The sequence below is a fragment of the Elephas maximus genome, chromosome 8 (assembly GCF_024166365.1).
Source record: "Elephas maximus indicus isolate mEleMax1 chromosome 8, mEleMax1 primary haplotype, whole genome shotgun sequence".
Classification (NCBI taxonomy): Eukaryota; Metazoa; Chordata; class Mammalia; order Proboscidea; family Elephantidae; genus Elephas; species Elephas maximus.
Window position 1 is genome coordinate 62,356,320 of NC_064826.1, and position 19,785 is coordinate 62,376,104.

Consider the following 19,785-nt stretch of genomic DNA (forward strand, 5'->3'; position numbering starts at 1 on the left):
TGGCTGAAGGGTGAACCTCAGGAACGACTTTTTACTGAACTGAAAGTGTGTCCAGGGACCACACTCTCAGGGTTTCTCCAGTCTCTGTCAGGCCAGTAAGTGTGGTCTTTTTGTGTGAGTTAAAATTTTCTTCTACATTCTTCTCCAGTTCTGTCTGGGACCCTCTTTTGTGATCCCTGTCAGAGCAGTCAGTGATGGTAGCTGGGCACCATCTAGTTGTATTGGACTCAGTCTTATAAAGGCTGTGGTAGTTGTGATCCATTAGTCCTTTGGACTAATCTTGCCCTTGTATCTTTAGTTTTCTTCATTTTCTCTTGCTCCTGAAAGGGTGAGATCAGTGGAGTGTCTTAGATAGCCACTCACAAGCTTTTAAGACCCCAGATGCTACCCACCAAAGTAAAATGTATAACGTTTTCTTTTATGCCAGTTGAGCTAGGTGTTTCCCACGACCATCGTCCCCACAGTCCTCAGCCTAGTAATTCGGTTCCTCCGGAAGTTCGGATGTTTCTATGGAGCTTCCATAACCTTGCTTGGACAAGTTGTGCTAGCTTCCCCAGTATTGTGTACCGTGTTACACTTCACCATAGTTACCGCTTATCTATTGTCCATTTAGTGTTTTTCCATCCCCCTCCCCTTACTCATAGCCATCAAAGATTGTTTCTTTTTGTGTGTAAACCTTTTCATGAGTTTTTATAGTAGTGTTCTTATACGATATTTGTCCTTTTCGTGATTGATATTTCACTCAGCATAATTCTTTCCAAATTCATCCATGTTGTGAGATGCTTTGCAGATTCATCAATTGTTCTTTGTCATTGCGTAGTACAGAGTGATATTTTTAAACTTAAATTAGATCATATCATTTAAGTAATTTAGTGACTTTTTATTGAAGTCAGGTTAAAACCTAAGCTATTTACTTATATATAAGCCCTTACATGGTCTGACCACTATCTACCTTTCCAGCGTTATCTCAGACTTTTTTCTCCTGTCACACTTTGCTCTAGCCATAATAACTAGACTACAGCAAGGTTTTTTGCATTTGTTGTTTCTACGTCTGAACTGTTCTCCCAGTTTTTCTCCAGGCTAGCTCAATATCAGTTCCTCAGAGAGGCAGTCTTGGACCATTCTTTCTAAAGTAGGTCCCTCTCCTTCCATTATTCCTTACCATAATACCTAGTTTATTTTTCTTTGCACTTAACAACTGCTGTCATTATTTTGTGTATGTATTTGCTTTCTTGTTTTTTGGCTTTCTCTTGTATTAGATCGTCAGCTCTAATCTGTCTTATTCAACAGAGTATTTTCAGGGTCTACCACAGTGCTTGCACAAAGTGGACATCCATAGATAATTCTCTAATAAAGAAATTAGAAGACGTATTAAATTTTTCCCCCCAAAATGATTCTGATTCCTCCATGTTCAGTGTTAAAATCCATTGCCGTCGAATCAGTTCAGGCTCATAGTGACTGTATAGGACAGAATAGAACTGCCCCATAGGGTTTCCAGGGCTGTCAGTATTTACAAAAGCAGACTGCCACATCTTTCTCCCTTGGAGTGGCTGGTAGGTTCAAACCACCAACCTTTCAGTTAGCAGCCAAGTGCTTAACCACTGTACCACCAGGGCTCCTTGTTCAGTGCTAACCTGATTCTAAAAGGAATTACATAGCTGCATTGACTTGTATGTGCTTTAAAGAATGATTCTATTATTTGTTTTATTTTTTCCATAAATCCCAAAAAGTTTTGAGCTTTTTTATTCTCCAGCTGGTCAAAAGAACTAAGTTCCTTGGGATTAAAAAAATTTTTTTTGTGTTTCTTTACCTTTTGTGTTTCTTTAGTTAGGCTTTTCTCTAGGATGCTTATTTAGATAAAGTACCCTTACAGAGAGGAAGGAGGCCTGTATCCTAAGCATTTTGCTGGCACTTTCACATGTTTATTAAATCCACACAGTATCTTGGAAACATGACAGTTATGGCCCCTTCTTTTCTAAATGAGGCAAGTTGGATAACTTGCCAGGATCAAAGTGAGCTGAACCTGATTCTTCTAACTTCAAGTCCATGCGTCTTCCTATTTGCCTCACTGCCTGCTTTTGGCAATCCATGATCCTGAATCAGACATAGAAATTATTAATTTAATAATCAGTATAATGTAATGATATAGAGTCAGAAGACGATAGTTCAGTAGTAATATTCCTGAAATAATGTTGATGCAAGTAAATTAAAAGACGTTTATAACTGTGTTTTTAGGCTTTTATCTCAAATAAACCAAACCCGTTGCCATCAAGTCAATTCCAACTCATGGTGACCCTATGAGGACAGAGTAGAACTGCCCCCTAGGGTTTCCAAGGAACGCCTGGTGGATGCAAACTGCCAACCTTTTGGTTAGAACCTGGAGCTCTTAACCGCTATGCCACCAGGGTTTCCTTATCTCTAATATACTATCTTAATTTTTAATTAAATCAGAAGATAATAGTACTCATTATCAAGGTACCTTTTATTTGTCCAAGCTTGCCAAAAAAATAACAACACTGATGAGATACAATTTATCTAGTAAGAGTGTAGGGAAAGAATTCTTTAATACAGTACTGGAAGAAATATAAATTGATACAATTTTTGGGGACAGTTTAGTAGCATCTACTAAAATTTAGAATGTGCATAGCCTATTATCCATCAACCCAATTTCTAGAAATTTCATAGGGAATATACATTTTAAATGTGTATATAAATGCAATAATAATGATGATCATGGTCATGATCATAGCATAGGGTTGTAGTGATCATTAAATGAGTTAATATATGTAAATACTTAGGCCAGTACCTGACCCATTCATAACTCCTTTATGTCATAGCCTTTTCTGAGTTAGTTTTTGCAGGTAACTATCATTTTATGCATGATATCAAAGTAATGCAATTTAACCTAGAACTGAAGCCATTACCAGAGACCACCTCCCAGCCAAACAATAGACAAGCCCATGAGATAAACAACGACACCCAAAAAAGAACATACTCCTTAGAACAATCAACTACACAAGCTCAAAAGGCTAATATTTCCCCAAAAGCAAAAATGAGAAGGCAGGGAAGATGAAAGGAAATGGGGAACCCAGGGCAGAAATGGGGAGAGTGCTGACAAATTGTGGAGAATGAAACCAAGGTCGTGAAACACTTTATGTACAAACTATTGAATAGGAAACTAATTTGTTCTGTCAACTTTGACCTAATGCACAATAAAAAATTTTCTAAGAGTACAGTTTACGCGTTAGCCTATTTCACATTTCTTCATAGGTCTTCTGGTAGCAGCAGTATGCACTGGTGCAAAAGAGGTACAGTACTTTTATATCCTGTTTCTTTTTAGTTTCCTTTTTCTTCCTTTGTATCAGTCCTGACATTTTGGAGGCTATTGCTAGTTTGTGTTCAATCTGAAAATAGAAGCAGTTTACCTTTGCGACAGGAAAGAGAAAGACACCTTCATTTTAATCCTTCCTGCAGAAGGCAGAAATAGTACCATTTGGGACTGAGCAACATATTGAAATGCTTCATATGACCTAATTACAGTTCTGTTGCAAAGATTTGGAGTGAACATGTTACATGTTCACGAAGGCAGTATGTCTTTCTCCTTCAAGAACTATTTTTCTTTCAATATAACCTATTTAACACCGAGTACATTTTTTTTAAATCTTTACAAGTTGCTTTATATTATACCTTCTTCCTAATAAATCTAAGATATACCTTCTTAATAAATCTAAAATCAAACCTTTCATATATTATGTCAGAGTGGCAAGGAAAGCTGATTTTTTTATTTCCATTAGTTATTTGCACAGTTTCTAAATAAAATACTAATCTGTAGAATCATGCTTAGCTTAACCATTTTCTTTCTACTTATTTGGCTCAACACAAATGAGGTAGAATCATGGCTAATTTGAAAATGAACATTTAGAAAAGACCAGGAAATATACAGTTGCCACCATGGGGAATATCAGGAAACTTACTCTCATTGTGAGTTAGTTTTTGCAGGTAACTCTCATTTTATGCATGATATCAAAGTAATGCAGTTTAACCTGGAACTGAAGCCATTCATAAGATAAACAACACCACCCAAAAAGAACATACTCCTTGGAACAATCAATTGCACAAGCTCAAAAGGCCAATACCTCCCCAAAAGCAGATAGGTACCTAAAGTCCCTAGCCTGAACTCAAAACACATATACATCCATAACCTCTATACTGCAGTGAGTATAGAGATTTGTTTTTTGTTTTTTATATTGTGTTTTAGGTGAAAGTTTACACAGCAAATTAAGTTCCCCTTTAACAGTTTTTATGCAGATTGTTCTGTGACATTGGTTACAGTTTTTACAATGTGTCAGCATTCTTACTATTTCCATTCTGTATATTCTGTTTCCATTGATCTAACTGCCCTGTCTCTTCTTGCCTTCTCATCTTTGCTTTTGGGAAAATGTTATATAGTTGATCGTTTAAGGAAGGACATTACTCATAGGTGATATTGTTTATTTTATATATTATTTGGCTGAAAGGTGACCTCCAGGAGTGGCTTCAGCTCCAAGTTCAAATAGTATCTTAGGGCAGTAGTCTCGGGGGTTCTTCTAATCTCTATCTGTCCAGTAAGTGTAGCCTTTTTTTAGGAATTTGAATTTTGTTCTACATTTTTTTTTCGTTCTATCTGAGACTTTCTATTGTGTCCCTGGTGAGAGCTGTTGGTAGTGATAGCTGGGCACCATCTAGTTCTTCTGGTCTCAGGCTAAAAGAGGCTGTGGTTCAAATGAGCTGTCAGTCCTGTGGATTTGTTTCTTCTTTGAGTCTTTGGTTTCCTTCATTCTCTCTTGCTCCAGATGAGTAGAGACCAGTAGTTGTATATTAGATGGCCACTTGCTAGCTTTTAAGACCCCAGACACTACTTGCCAAAAGTAGGATGTATAACATTATCTTTATGAACTATGTTATGCCAATTGATTGATTTGTCCCAGGAGACTATGGTCCTAAGCCTTTTAACCCAGTAAACCAATCCCACAGGGTGTTTGGATATATCTAGGAAGCCTCTGTGTACTGTGCCTCCTGAGTGCTTTATTATGTATATGAATATATATGCAGCACACACAAACATGTATATATATATATATATATGCCTACCCATAAAACCCATTGCCGTCGAGTCGATTCTGACTCATAGTGACCCCGTAAAACAGAGTAGAACTGCCCCATAGAGTTTCCCAGGAGTGTCTGGTGGATTCGGACTGCCAGCCTTTCAGTCAGCAACTGTAGCACTTAACCGCATATGCTTACAGATACACCTATACATGCACACACATGTACTCACATATACCTTCCTGTGCACATGTATAGATACATATCTACCTGTGTAACTACGCTCGTATTTTTTGCTTATTACTGTTGTTGCAAAATTGTGTATGTTATAGCATGTACCAAAATTGTCCCTTATTCTTGCATATTTCTTAGTGTCTTCATTTACCTTGGCAAAGTTGTGTGGACTTTCCCCATATTGTGTTTTGCCTTTCCCATCACCAAAAGTCACAAGTGTCTACTATCTAGAAAGCAGTTCCGCCTCCCTCTTCCTCCCATCCCTGGTAACCGTCAAAGAATATTGCTTTCTGTATGTATGCCTATCCTTGATTTTTTATAAAAGTGAGATTATACAATATTTGTTCTTTTGTGATAGACTTATTTCATTCAGCATAATGTCCTCCAGATTCATCTATGTTATGTTTCATGGAGTCCTCCTTATTCTTTATAATTGCATAATGTTCCATTGTATGTATGTACCACAATTTCTTTATCTATTCATCTATTGATGGGCATTTAGGTTGTTTCCATCTTTCTTCTATTATAAATAGTGCTGCAGTGAACATAGGTGTGCATATATCTATTCATGTCACTGCTGTTATATCTCTTGGACATATATCTAGGAGTAGGATTGCTGGATCATAAGGTGTTCCTGTTTCTAGCTTTTTGAAGAAGTGCCATACTGTTTTCCTTAGTGGGTGTACCATTTTACAATCCCCCAGTGAGTACTACAAATTTAACCATGTAAGAGCTTGCTAAGTTTTTGCAGGAGAAAGTGCGTTTTATAAATTAGCTTAAAAGTGAAGTATACGTCATGGTTTTGGGACTTTCTCTAAGGAAAGTTTGGATAAAATTGCAGTGGGTTTTTTGTTGTTTGTTTCTTTCATTGTTATTAATGCCATCCTTATATAGGATAGTTTGAATTAAATTTTCATTCCTTTTTCTAGTTAAGTTATGGGATACCTGTGTATGTACAGATTAATGTCAGTATACCTGAATACACATGGTAGATTATTAATGCAGTGTGATGTGAAATGTGTTTAGCTTTTTGTCATCATCATTTAAAAGGAACAAATTCAAATTAAATAATTTAAATAAATTTAAAAGGAATAGCGCTGCTGGCTGTGTACACAGTCACCGTTGGTAGCTCTTTAACATCTCCAGTGATTTTCTTTCTTTGTTGGGAAGAGCAAAGAAAGGTGTGTTGGAGGTTCATTTTTATAACTTTTAATAAGTGTAAATGTTTGATGGTTCAGTGATTTAAACTGCATACCTAAATAGACAGACACAATTTATTTGCAAAAAAAGATTAGATAAAAGCACACAAAAACTTTGTGATTGTTACTCAACAAGAAATAGACACACACAATTTATTTGCAAAAAAAAAAGATTAGATAAAAGCACACAAAAACTTCGTGATTGCTACTCAACAGTGAGATTATAGATGTTAATTTCAAATACTTTTTTGTATTATCCAGAATTTAAAATCTGTCAAATAAGATGGGGTTGTCATTGTAGTATAACACTTTTGTTTTAGAATGAGACAGCATATAAGCCCCGGCATCCACTCTCCAACTTAAAATAAGCAAAACCAAACCAAACCCAGTGCCGTTGAGTCGATTCTGACTCATAGCGACTCTATAGTACAGAGTAGAACTACCCCATAGAGTTTCCGAGGAGCGCCTGGCGGTTTCAAACTGCCGACCCTTTGGTTAGCAGCTGTGGCATTGGGTGGGTAACTTAAAATAGATTTGTAAAAAGATAGTTTAAAGTCCATGACAGTAGAACATAAAGAGCCTTTTTAATCAAATTGAAACTGGGAAATTAAAAGGAATGATTATTACATATATTTGTTTATAGGCATTTAAATAATTATTAAGACTGTAATAACCATTTGAACTTTGTTTTTCTTCTTTTCAAAGCCATATGAAGGATTAAGGCCCCAGGATCTTCGTAGATTGAAAGATATGCTTATAGTGGAAACTGCAGACATGCTTCAGGCTCCATTATTTACTGCTGAAGCTTTACTTCGAGCTCATGGTAATGGAAGCAATGTCTTACACTTCTGATAATATGAATGCCTTTTAAAACTTTTCAGAATTAAAGATGGCTGTTATATTATTTTAATATGAAACAAAGTAGTTTGTTAAACAAGCCTGAGCTGTTTTTTGTGCAGTGATTATTATGGTACTCAGCATCCTCATAACATTTTGTATTTTGAAGTATAAATTGGCTATAAATCATACAGAAGAAATTTCTTTTTCAAAATTAAGTTACTGAATCCACTTATACATTGTTTAATTTTAGAAGTATATCTGATTTGTACAGGGTTTGAATTTAGAATTCATAGTTCTATTCCTAGTTTTGACGTTAATTTTTGCTAAATTCATTCCAGTATAAAATTGTAGTACCTATTGATAGAAAAACTCATTGCTGTTAAGTCGATTCTGACTCAAAGCTGACCCTGTAGGACAGAGTAGAGCTGCCCTGTAGGGTTTCCAAGGCAGTAAATCTTTACAGAAGCAGACTGCCACCTCTTTATCCCATGGAGCAGCTGATGGGTTTGAACCGCCAACCTTTCGGTTAGCAGCAGACCACTTAATCACTGTATCACCAGGGCTGACCTGTGATTGTTCAGTTTAATGCTTAAGGATTGTATTATTAGTATTGTCCATTTTATGTAAAAGCTTTTTCTTTCCATGAATTTCACAAAGCACAGTTTTGGAGTCAGCTCAACCCAAGGGATTTTATTTGAGGACATAACCAACTTTTCTTAAGTTTTCCTGTAAACTCAGCATGTTGCAAGTTTTCGGTGACTCTTAAGACTGCCATTCTGGAAGTTGTCTTGTGCTGAGCCGACCTTCTCATTTCACACTTGGTATTTGAATTTTGTCTTGCTTATTTCAAAGAAAAGCATTTTCTGAACTAAAAAAAAATTTTTTAAAGAAAAAGTAGGTATTCTATTCAAGTCATTTTGAGACTGTTGTCCATACCAAAACAGAATGCTGATTTTCAAAAATTTGATATAATCTCGATTGGAAGAAAATTAGAAACTCCTTGTTTTATTATTCCTTGATCACCACTATTAATAATTTGCTATATAACTCTCCAGAATCACTACTTTAAGTATCGATATTTGCCAGGATTCTACATTTGGCATTGTTTTCCTACGTTGTGTATCAGTGGTTCTGGGACATTAAGCACAGATTCTTAGGACTACTCCCAGAGTCTTAACTGGTTAGGTCTTGGGTGAGGCGTAAAAATATGTGTTGTGAGCAAGCCTGCCAAGTGGACTGCTCTCTAAGAAACATTGCTACGCATATTTATCTGCTGAAATGAATGGCTTCAAAAACCACTGAAACAAACAACAATAAAGACTGTATCTGCAACTGAGACTTTAATCAAGTATTCTAGGTTGCATTTCTAAGTGTCTATTTAATGTTTTCTCCTCAAGCTAAGGATGTCCACAACTGAACTCATCATCTCCCACCTGCCCTGATTAGAGGCACCAACCTTCACCTAATTACCCTAGCCAGAAACTTGAGAGTCAGTATTTCTCCATGTCTATTACAATTGGCCACAAGTCCCATCATTTATCTCCCTGAATATTTCTCAGCCTCCCCCTAGTTCTTTTCATTCCTACTGCCACTAACTTAAATTCAGGCTCTCATTTTTCATCTGGATTATAGTGCCCTGAGTCCTGGTCTCCAGCTTTGTCATTGCACTTTTACCCAATTAGTTTTTCTTAATGCCATTAGAGTGTAACTTTAAAATGCAGATCTGAGCATGTTACTTCCCCTGCTGAAACCCCTTTACTGGTTTTCCACAGACTTAAACCCAAAACCCGCCGTTGTCGAGTTGATTCCAACTCATAGTGACCCTACAGGAGAGAGCAGAACTGCCCCATAGGGTTTCCTATGAGTTGGAGTTAACTCGATGGCAATGGGTTTGATTTTGGTTTGGAATCTTTATGTAAGCAGACTGTCACATCTTTCTCCCATGAGCAGATGGTGGGTTCAACTGACCTTTAAGACTTAAAACCACCTGAACTCTCTAGTAGACCTTCATGGCCCAGGCTTCTTTGCCTGGACTGTCAGTCTCACCATTTCTTTACCTTACTCACTCTTACTTCTCATTAGAAATCACCTCTTCCAGGAAGCCTTTTATGATTATTTCTTCCCAGGTCTGCACTGAGACCCTTCCTAACCATCCCCATTATATATCCCATGTGTATATGTCACACACTTAGAATACAATATTATAATAATCTCTTTTATTTACTTTCCTCTTTATTAACCTAGAAACTACTTGAGGCAGCTTTTATTGTTTCTTGTTTGTTTCCATAATAAAAAAAAATTTTTTTTTTTATTCCATAATACCTGATATATATTAAGCCCTCAGAAAATACTTAAGGAATGAATAGATAATATACCTGAAATGTTATTATGTATTTTCTGAAAATCTACCTTTTTGCTATAAAATTATTTTCCCCATTGCCCTCTTTATCTACTTTGTTATAGAAAAAAATTTAAATCTGAGTCAAAAAATCACATTCAGAATAGCTTTTAAAATCATGTAATTTAGAGTCAAAATATTTCCTTTTTAGCCAGTAGTAATGCTTAACTTTAAAAAAAAAAACTTTTATAATATAAATATTCGTAAGAAAATACAAAATACTTTCAGTTGTGTTCTTTAGGGTAACATTTGCAGCATCAGAAGGGGTACCCTTGTCCTTTGCTTGAGCTTCTAAATACAGAGTGTAAATTTAAGTGTAATATAGAGCTGGCAGAAAAGTGGAAGCTATTCATCAGCAGAGAACCATTACATTATGGTCTGTATTAGTTAGGGTAAGCTAGCTGCTGAAACAAAAGTATAGGCACAAACACAACAAACTTTCATTTATTACTCATATACTAGTCCACAGCCTTTTTCGGTAAGCTATGGGGCGTTCCATGACCCTGACTGACTTAGACTCTGCCATCTTAAAGTAGCTTCCAAGGTTGCCCTGGAAATTATCTCCCTTGCAGCCATCCAGCAAAAGAGAAAAGAGCACGGAACAATAAGTGTGGGAGGTTTTTATGGGCCTGTCCTGAAAGTGGCATACATCACTTCTGCAGCATATTCTATTGGCCAGAACTTAGTCACACGACCACACCTAACTGCAAGCAACAGTTCTACACTGCAGCATTTTTGTGTACAGGTGGCCATCTCTGCCACAAATATCAAGCTCTTAATTGCTGACCCATCAGGGCTTCACAAATATCTACATTTAGCCAAATAATATATTGTATCATAATTTTTTTAAACTCTGCTTTTCTTTTTTTAATAGATTATTTTTTACAGCAGTTCTAGGTTTACAGAAAAATCATGCTGAAAGTACAGAGTTCCCATTTATCCCCTCTCCATACACATTGTTTCTCCTCTTAACATCTTTCATTCCGGTGGTACGTTTGTTACAATTAATGAACGAAAACTGGTGAACTAAAGTCCACAGTTTTGGGTTTACTCTTTGTGTTGTACAGTCCTATGGGTTTTGGCAAATGCTTAATGTCATGTGTCCACCATGACGGTATTCTACAGGCTAGATTCATTGCCCTAAAAATGCCCTGTGCTCCACCTATTCATCTCTTGCCCCTCCCCCATGTCCCCTGGCAACCACTGATGTTTTTGCTCTCAGTAGTTTGGCCTTTTCCAGAATGTCATACAGTTGGAATCATACATTATGTAGGTTTTTCAGATTGGTTTCTTTTATCATAGCAGTATGCATTTAAAAGTCCACTGTGTCTTTTTTTTTTTTTAGTAATTTTTTTTTTTTTATAATATTTTATGGTGTCTTTGGTGAATGTTTACGTGATAAATTAGGTTCCCCTTTGACAGTTTCCATACAGATTGTTCAGTGACGGTAGTTACATTTTTCACAATGTGTCAGCATTCTTTTAATTGTGTTCTGGTTGTTCTATTTCCAGTACTGTAGTTTCCCTGCCCCCTTACCTTTGCTTTAGAGTAAATGCTGACCTTTTGGTCTCATATAGATGTCTTTTTTTAGTAGAGCACCATACATAGGGGCAATATCCTTTTTTTCGTGTGCCATTCTGTTACTTCAAGCGATAGTTTCGATTCAAGGTTTAAAGAGTATCTCAGGGCAGTAGTTTCAGGGAGTCCTGTAGTCTCAACTGGTCCAGTAAGTCTGGTCTTTTTTTGAAGAAGTTGAGTTTTGTTCTACATTTTTCTCCTGTTCTATCTGGGACCATCTGTTGTGACCCTGGTCTGAACGGTTGGCAGTGGTAGCCAGGCACCATTTAGTTCTTCTGGTCTCAGGGTAACTGAAACCATGGCATATATAGGCTGTTAGCCCTGTAGACTTGTTTCTTTTCTGAGATTTTGGTTTTTTCTTATTCTTTTGCTCCTGATGGGTTGAGACCAATATTTGTATCTTAGATGGCTGCTTGCAAGCTTTTAAGTCTCCAGGCGCTACTCACTTCACTAGGATTCAGAACATGAACTTTGTGAACTATATTATGCCAGTTTACTGAGTTGACCCATGAGACTAAGTTCCTAAGCCTTCAAACCTAGAAAACCAGCCTTACAAGGTGTTTGTGATATCTGAGAAGTATCTATAATTGTCTTCTATGAATATATGTGCTGACACACATATTTGTTCTTACTCATACATATAGATACTTCATCTCTGCACACATATGTATCCACCTGTACCTACCTCTATGCCTATATACGTACACGTATGTTACCATACACTTATTTTTTGGTCATTGTTTGTATTTGCCAAATTATATGTTAAATTTTTTAGTACCAGCATCCTTTTCTCTTGAGCGCTTTTTAGTGACATCACTTACTTTGATCAAACTGTGCTCACTACACCCACATTCCATGCTACTTTTCCCATCACCAAAACTAACAAATACCATGATCTAGAATGTAATTTTGTCTACCCCCACCCCCACCCCTTCCTGGTAACCATCAATGAACATTGGTCTCTTCATATACATCTGTTCTTGTCTTCTGATAAAAGTAGGATCATACAATATTTGTCCTCGTGTGATTGACTTATTTCACTTATCAGTGCGTCTTCCAGGTCCATCCATGTTATGTTGCATAGACTAATTATTGTTCTTTATGGTTGCATAATATTCCATTGTATGTATGTACCACATTTTGCTTATCCATTCATCCATCGATGAGCACGTAGGTTGTTTCTATTTTTTTGCTATTATGAATACTGCTGCAGTGAACATATGTGTGTATATGTCTGTCTGTGTCACTTCTATTAGGTTTCTAGGGTATATATGTAGGAGTAGGATCACTAGATCATAAGGTAGTCCTCTTTCTAGTTTTTTGAGGAAGCACCATACCATTTTTCATAGTGGTTGTATGTATCATGACTCTTAAGTATAGTATTATACAGAACCTAAAGCTAACTTTACCAGTAATTTTACTGTAATTACAAGGAACATTTTCATCTTTTTTTTTTTTTTTAGCATGTTGTGTCTTCAGTAGTATTAGGTGATCAATTCCATTATTACTCCATTGATACTTCCCTAAATTACTTTTTCACATATTTCCCTAAACGCCCTTTTTTTTTTTTTTTAACCTCTAATAAGATGCCACCTAATTGAATTTTCCTACTTGGAATGTTTCAATTTTGTAATAACTTTGTGATAACTTAATAAAGAGTTTGTTCTATATTTCATTCCCCTATTAAGGCAAGAAGTAAAGGATAATGGAAATTTTCATTTAGGCATCTTTTCAATATTGTTTAAGTAATATCAGTGATATTTGATAAATAAGATTTACAGAAATAAATGAGTTAGTTCGGAAAATAGAGTATACAGAGCTGCAGTGTTCTCTAATTGTCCTTAAAGCTAGGACAGGCTCTGTTTTAGAGCTATTAAACTGAACTATTTGAAAGAGTTATAGATTGTATCCTTAGTAACACTCATTCAGCTTTACACAGGGAAATAGATTTGAGTATTATATTATCTGTTTGTCAAATTGTGACCCAAAGTAATGAGGTTGGTCTAGATTAAGCAGAAGGCAGAAGTATTTGGCAGTATTTGCTAAATAGGTAATTAAATTTTAAGGAGGATTATGTCATGAATGCAAAGGTCATTCTCTGAGTATTTCCTCAGTAATTAAAGTAACATATAATTGAATACTACCTAATGAGAAAAAAATAAAATCTACAAAATATGAAACCAAGGCTAATTTGCTTGTGCTTTTTTTTTTTTTTTTTTAAAGTAAATTTATGTTAAAGTATTTTATAAAACTCTTTTGGAGACTCATCCTCTTCTATACACAGTTAAACTTTGGTGGTCCTCATCTTCCCTTCTCACACTATAATCTCCTTCTAGGAAATCTTATCCTCTCCCCAGGCTTGTGTAGATACAGATTTTTCTCTCCTAACTAGACCTCTCTTCTGAGCTTCATACCCTTATATATAACTGCCTATTTGAAAGTATCTCTAGAATATCTCAAAAGCACCTTAAGCTCATCTTGTTTAAAACTAAAACCATGCTCTTCCAGCTCTACCTGGTTCTCTGGGCTCCCCTTATCTCAATGGATGAGAGCAGCCGCCAACCAATCTGGTATTTAAGGTAGAAACCTGAGATCCTAGCTTTGATATTTTCCTCTTCCTCACACCCTATATCTTGTCATCACTGAATTGTCTATTTCACCTCCTTAATCTTAAACCTTTGTGTTTGTCTCTACTGCCATCACCTAATCCTAGCTGCCATCATCTCTCACGTGTACTATGCAGTAGCCTGTCTGGTCTATCTTCCCTCCAGTCTTGCACTATCCAGCTTGTTTGTTGGTTTGTTTTCCACTTTTCAGAATGTCAGGATGATCTTCTCAAATCAAACATGAGAACCTGTCCTTCCAATTCCAGCTTTTCACTGAATTCCTATCACTCCTAGCCTAAAGCTAGAATTATTTTTAAAAAGTCTTGTGTGGCCTAATCCCTGCCTGTTTCTCCAGCTCATCTCACACAATGCTTCCCCTCTGCTCACCATGCCCCAGGTACATGGAACTTCATAATTTCACAAGGGCACCACCTTCCCTGTTGCACAAGGCCTTTGAACATGCTGTGTTCTATCTGTCTGGAATTTCCCTCACACTTTTACCTAGCTAACACCCACTTTCCTTCAGAAGTCTGTTCCATGCCATTTCCCCAGAGTCCCTTCTCAGGCCTCCCTGATAGGGACTTTCTATCCTCTCCTGCTTTGACCTTCTAACAGTGGTGATTTTTTGTGTGTTTATTTTATTAACATCTTTTTCCTTAACACACTGTAATTTCCATGAAGGCAAAGATTGTTGCCTGGTTATTCCTACCATTGAACCCACACTGCCTGACATAGTATATAGCACACAAAAGACATTCAGTAAATATTTGCTAAATGAATGATGTACTAGAATCAAAGCAGAAATTGCGCTGAAAAATATTTGTAGTAGATAAGACTAAAATTTTAGCGCATTTAAACTCTGAGTATATAGGCTATAAAAAAAAAAAAAAGCCCACTGCCGTCGAGTATAGTAGTTGATTTTTTTTTACTCTTTATTAAAATGTGTTTTTTTCACATAACATCTTAAACATTTTCTGTATTTTATTTAGTAATTCCTACTTTTAATGGCTGCATATGTGCATTTTATATACAGTTGTTGATTCAGTGTTTCCAACAATATTGGACATTTTCAGGTTCTGTTATCTAATGCAGCAGCAGGCATCATCAGGCGTGTTGAAGTGTTTCTTCTAGGATAAAACTTTAATCCTTTGTAACCCATTGGTCATATTTTAAAATTTCTTATTGCATGGCTTAGTAACATTGATTTGAAAGTGTATCATAATAAGATTTCATTATGTGACTATAATATAAGAAAATTGTTTTGGACATCTGTAGGCAAAGTAAGTATGGTAGATGGCATTTACTCTTCAATTAGTTTGTGATTAGTTTATTCCAAAGTTTTGATTTATATAAAATTTGGGGAGATGATAATAATGCAACCATTATTGCATCCCCTCTGTGTTGCAGACACTATAGTGAATGCTTTACAGGCATTGAGAGCAGACAGATTTAAAGTGGATATGTTATCCTGGGTTTTGCTCACATTTATATAGTTAATGAGTAGCACATCTGGAATTTGAACTCAAGACTGCCTGATTCCAAAGGGTGATCTGTATGCTATGTCCATCGATAACATTTTTGAATGACAGTAATGAGAAAATTTGAGGAATGGGAAATGTATTCCAGATATAGTATATTACCAAACAAATTATAGAAAATTATCTAATAAAAAGTTATTTCCTGATATAGGCATGAAGACATATTTTCTGACAATAATAATTTCCAAATAGTAAAATTAATTATTAGGAGGAAAAATAAAAAATGAATTTTTTTGTAGTTGTTATTTTCAAACTAAAAATGGCTTCGTTGATTTTTACATGATTCTGAAAGTAATATGTGATCTATGTAAAAGACAATTCAACTGACACAGAGAGGTTAACATTGTTTTTAACAGTAGTAAGATCATTCTACATATGCTATGTTATAACCTGCTTTTAAAAATTAATACATGATGCAAATATTTCCATATCAGTAAATATTTGGTGAGGTTGAATATATTTTTATATTTTACTGGGCATTTGCATTTCTTTTTGTGATTTACATTCATATCTTTTGTACTTTTTCTCTTGAGGCCAAAAATTTGGTATGTTGTTATTTTCATTATCCTTTACTTTGAAATATTTTCAAATTTCCCTTTCTTCTTTGGTCCATTGGTTATTTAGAAGGATGTGGTTTAATTTCTAAATATTTTGGATTTTTCCAGATATCATACTATTAATAATTTCTCATTTATTTGCATTATAACACTTCAGCCTGTTGAGATTTGTTGAGACTTTTATAATGGCCTAGCATGTAGTCTGTCTTGATGACTGTACATATGCATTTGAAAATTACGTATTCTGCAGTTTTTTAATGTGGTGTTCTATAAATGTCAATTAAGTTGAGGTTGGTAGTGTTGTAGATAGTGTCTTTACTGATTTTGTTATCTAGTAGTTCTATCAGTTGTTGAGAAAGGGATGTTCTGTGAATGTGAATTTGTATATGCCTTCTCCTTAATGTTGTCAACTTTTGCTTTATGAATTTTAAAGCTCTGATATTAGGCTCCTACACATTTATAATGATGTATTTCTGACTCTTGCATAATCATGACATGTCCTTCTTTGTTTTTGTTACTACTTTTTGTCTTTATCTGATACTAATATACCACTCTAGCCTTCTTATGCTTAGTGTCTCCATGTCTTGTAGATAGCAACTATTGGTCCTGCTTTTGGTTGCTCTCTCATGCCTTCAGATAGGTGTGATTTCTATTTTGTCTAACATTTATAATTATCATTTGTGGGAGAGTTGCTCCGATAGGAGCTACTTTACCATTACCAGAAATGAATGGTTTTCATAGAATAACCAAGAAGACAATCATAATATCTGTAAATAGTGGCAATTCTGTCACCAGCTGTCTCTTATATTTTATCTAGTTTAATTACATTGACTAGCACATTTGGCTGCTTATTAATTATCAGAGAGGCTTATCTTTTTCTTGGCTGAAATGGAAATTTATTCCATTAGTTACTAATTTGTTTCTTGTTGTATACCATGCAGTGATCTTTCAGAAATCCAAATAGAGATACCGTCTAGAGCTCAGAATCATTTGGGCAGGAAATAGATTCTTGTAATGCATCGGTGAATAGATGATAATGAAAATCCTGAGAATGCCACTAGTGTTTTAAATTAAGAAGTATGCTTGACATCCTGAGAATGCCTCTAGTGTTTTAAATTTAAGAAATTGGTTTGAAACAGATTCTCTATATCATGTTAAAGAAGTATCTTTTTCTTGCTACTTAAAGGCTCTCTTTTTTAAATTCAGGGATAATTTTTCAGCTTTCTCACTTTTCCTAAATCTTAAAAAAAAAAAAAAAAGGACTGCTTTCTTTTGATGTATTGATATTATAAAAATTATCTTTCCTAATACTGCACCGTTCTTGTATTCTTAGAGTAAATCTTACTTAGTCTTGAAGTGTATGTCATGCTATATTTGGTTTCCTAATATTTTATTTAGATTTTGGTATTATTTTAATACAGTAAATGCGCTCTTAACCAGCATCCATCTAACTGACTTTTAGGATTTTCTTTGTCAAAATACAGAGTGAATGCTCCTGGCTAGCAAGCTTCTTTCCAAATTTGCTGGGTACTTGGCTTGAATGGAAACCCTGGTGGCGTAGTGGTTAAGACCTACAGCTGCTGACCAAAAGGTTGGCAGTTCAGATCTACCATGTGCTCCTTGGAAACTCTATGGGGCAGTTCTACTCTGTCCTGTAGGGTCGCTATGAGTCAGAATTCACTTGATGGCAATGATTTTTCTTTTTTTTTTGGCTTGAATAGCATGCTTACCAAGGGTCAGCTACCAAACTTGATTATCCCAGTTCTATGTCTTATTGTGATTATGTGTTATGAACCATTACTGATAAAACATGAGTTAAAAAAGTTATTTCCATGAAATCTAAGTTGAATGCTTTGGAAAGCCTTGATAAAGGCAAATTACTTTAAAAATTGCTTTGATATTGTGTGTGAATCAACCAACCAAAACAGAAGGGAAGATCATAAAAAAACTAGGACTCTACATTCAGATTGCTACTTGAGTGTCTTTTAAAATCTTATTCTAGGGAGATAATAACTAGAAATTGCAGACAATATTTTGTGGGTGTAGTTTAGGTAAAAAATAGGAAATAGAAGGAGAACTATAGGCAAAGAAAAGAGCTTGATCCTATGTAAAAAAGATTAGTAAATTAATGCATTTGTTTTATGAAATGTTTGAGGTATCTGTATATAATTGTGTTTTTAATTCCACATTTTAATTGAACCAACTGTGTGTGCTGAGAATGTCAAATAAGAGGACTTGAATTATAAGTGAAATTGGATTTTGTTACATTTTTATGCTAGCTTTGTAAAATATCTAGGGATCATTTTTTCTTCTTTATGCTCCTGAAGTAGCACAAAAATTGTTACTTAAAATTGTAATTTTTAAGTAAATGAGCGCTGTACTTCTTAAAGAAATAATTATTGTATTTTGCAGTTTCTTCCATAGTTATTAGGCTATATAAGTTTACTACTGTCTTAGCCATGTAGTGCTATGACAGAAGGAATCACAAGTGGATGACTTCAACAAACAGAAGTTTATTAAGTCTAGTAGGCTGGAAGTCCAGAAGTTTATTAAGTCTAGTAGGCTGAAAGTCCAGATTCAGGGCGTCAGTTCCAGGGGAAGGCGTTCTCTCTATGTTGGCTCTGGAAGAATGTCCTTGTCATCAATCTTCCCCTAAACTAGGAGCTTCTCAGCACAGGAACCTTGGGTCCAAAGGATACACTCTGCTCCAGGCACTGCTTTCTTGGTGACACGAGGCCCTCCTCTCTGCTCACTTCTCTTTCCTTTTATCTCCTGTAAGATAAAAGGTGATGCAGGTCATCTCATTAGAGGGAGAGCAATTAGGAGTGTATAGCAAGGTATATGTAAATTTTTATATGAGAGACTGACCTGATTTGTAAACTTTCACTTAAAGCACAATAAAAATTTAAAAAAAAAAAAGGATTAGTATGGGATTGTAGCACCACCCTTACTCAGGTCACCTCCCTGATCCAATGTAAAGGGAGTTTCCCTGTGATGTAGTCTGTACTACCTTTTATCTCTCAAAAGATGAAAGGGAAAGCAAGCAGAGAGCTGGGGACCTCATACAACCATAAAAGCAGCTCCTGGGAGCAGAGCGTATCCTTTGGACTTGAGATTCCTGTGCTGAGATGCTCCCAGACCAAGGTAAGACTGATGCATCACAAGGATGTTTCTTCTGAGCTGATGGAGAAAGCCTTACCCTGGATCTGGCTCCCTAAATTTGGACTTCTAGACTACTAGACTGTGAGAAAATAAATTTCTCTTTGTTTAAAAAAAAAAAAAAGTGATGCAGGCCATACCCCAGGGAAACTCCCTTTACTTTGAATCAGGAATGTGACCTAAGGGTGGTTGTTACATCCTACCCTAATCCTCTTTAACATAATCTAATCTTGCCTCATTAACCACAGGCAGAGATTAGGATTTGCAACACAGGAAAATTACCTCAATCACAAAATGGAGGACAACCACATATCACCGGGAATCCCGGCTAACCAAGTTGGCACATATTTTTGGGAGACGTAGTTCAATCCATCACAACTACCTTTCCATGAGTTTTTTAGTTTTAGTCATTTATACTTTCCTAAAGTACTATCTACTTTATCCACAAATGTAGTTTTGCATCCATTTGTTCATTCAACAGATATTTATTGGATACATACTTTGAACTAGGCTCCAGACTGAGTGATGGAGATAAAATAGATTGCAATATAAATATCAGCTCTGCCCTTATGGAGTTTTCAGCTTGAAAGA

The 19,785-nt window shown here is 35.7% G+C and overlaps 1 protein-coding gene across 4 annotated transcripts in view; it reads left to right on the plus strand.

Annotated features, from left to right (window-relative positions):
• The window catches only part of ANKIB1 (ankyrin repeat and IBR domain containing 1), a 159,518-nt gene that overhangs the window by 84,300 nt on the left and 55,433 nt on the right, over positions 1-19,785 (plus strand). For all 4 annotated transcript variants that reach the window (XM_049894010.1, XM_049894007.1, XM_049894008.1 and 1 more), the window contains one exon: positions 7,224-7,341. In XM_049894010.1, the coding sequence (XP_049749967.1) occupies positions 7,224-7,341 (118 nt within the window). The remainder of the gene's footprint in view (positions 1-7,223; positions 7,342-19,785) is intronic.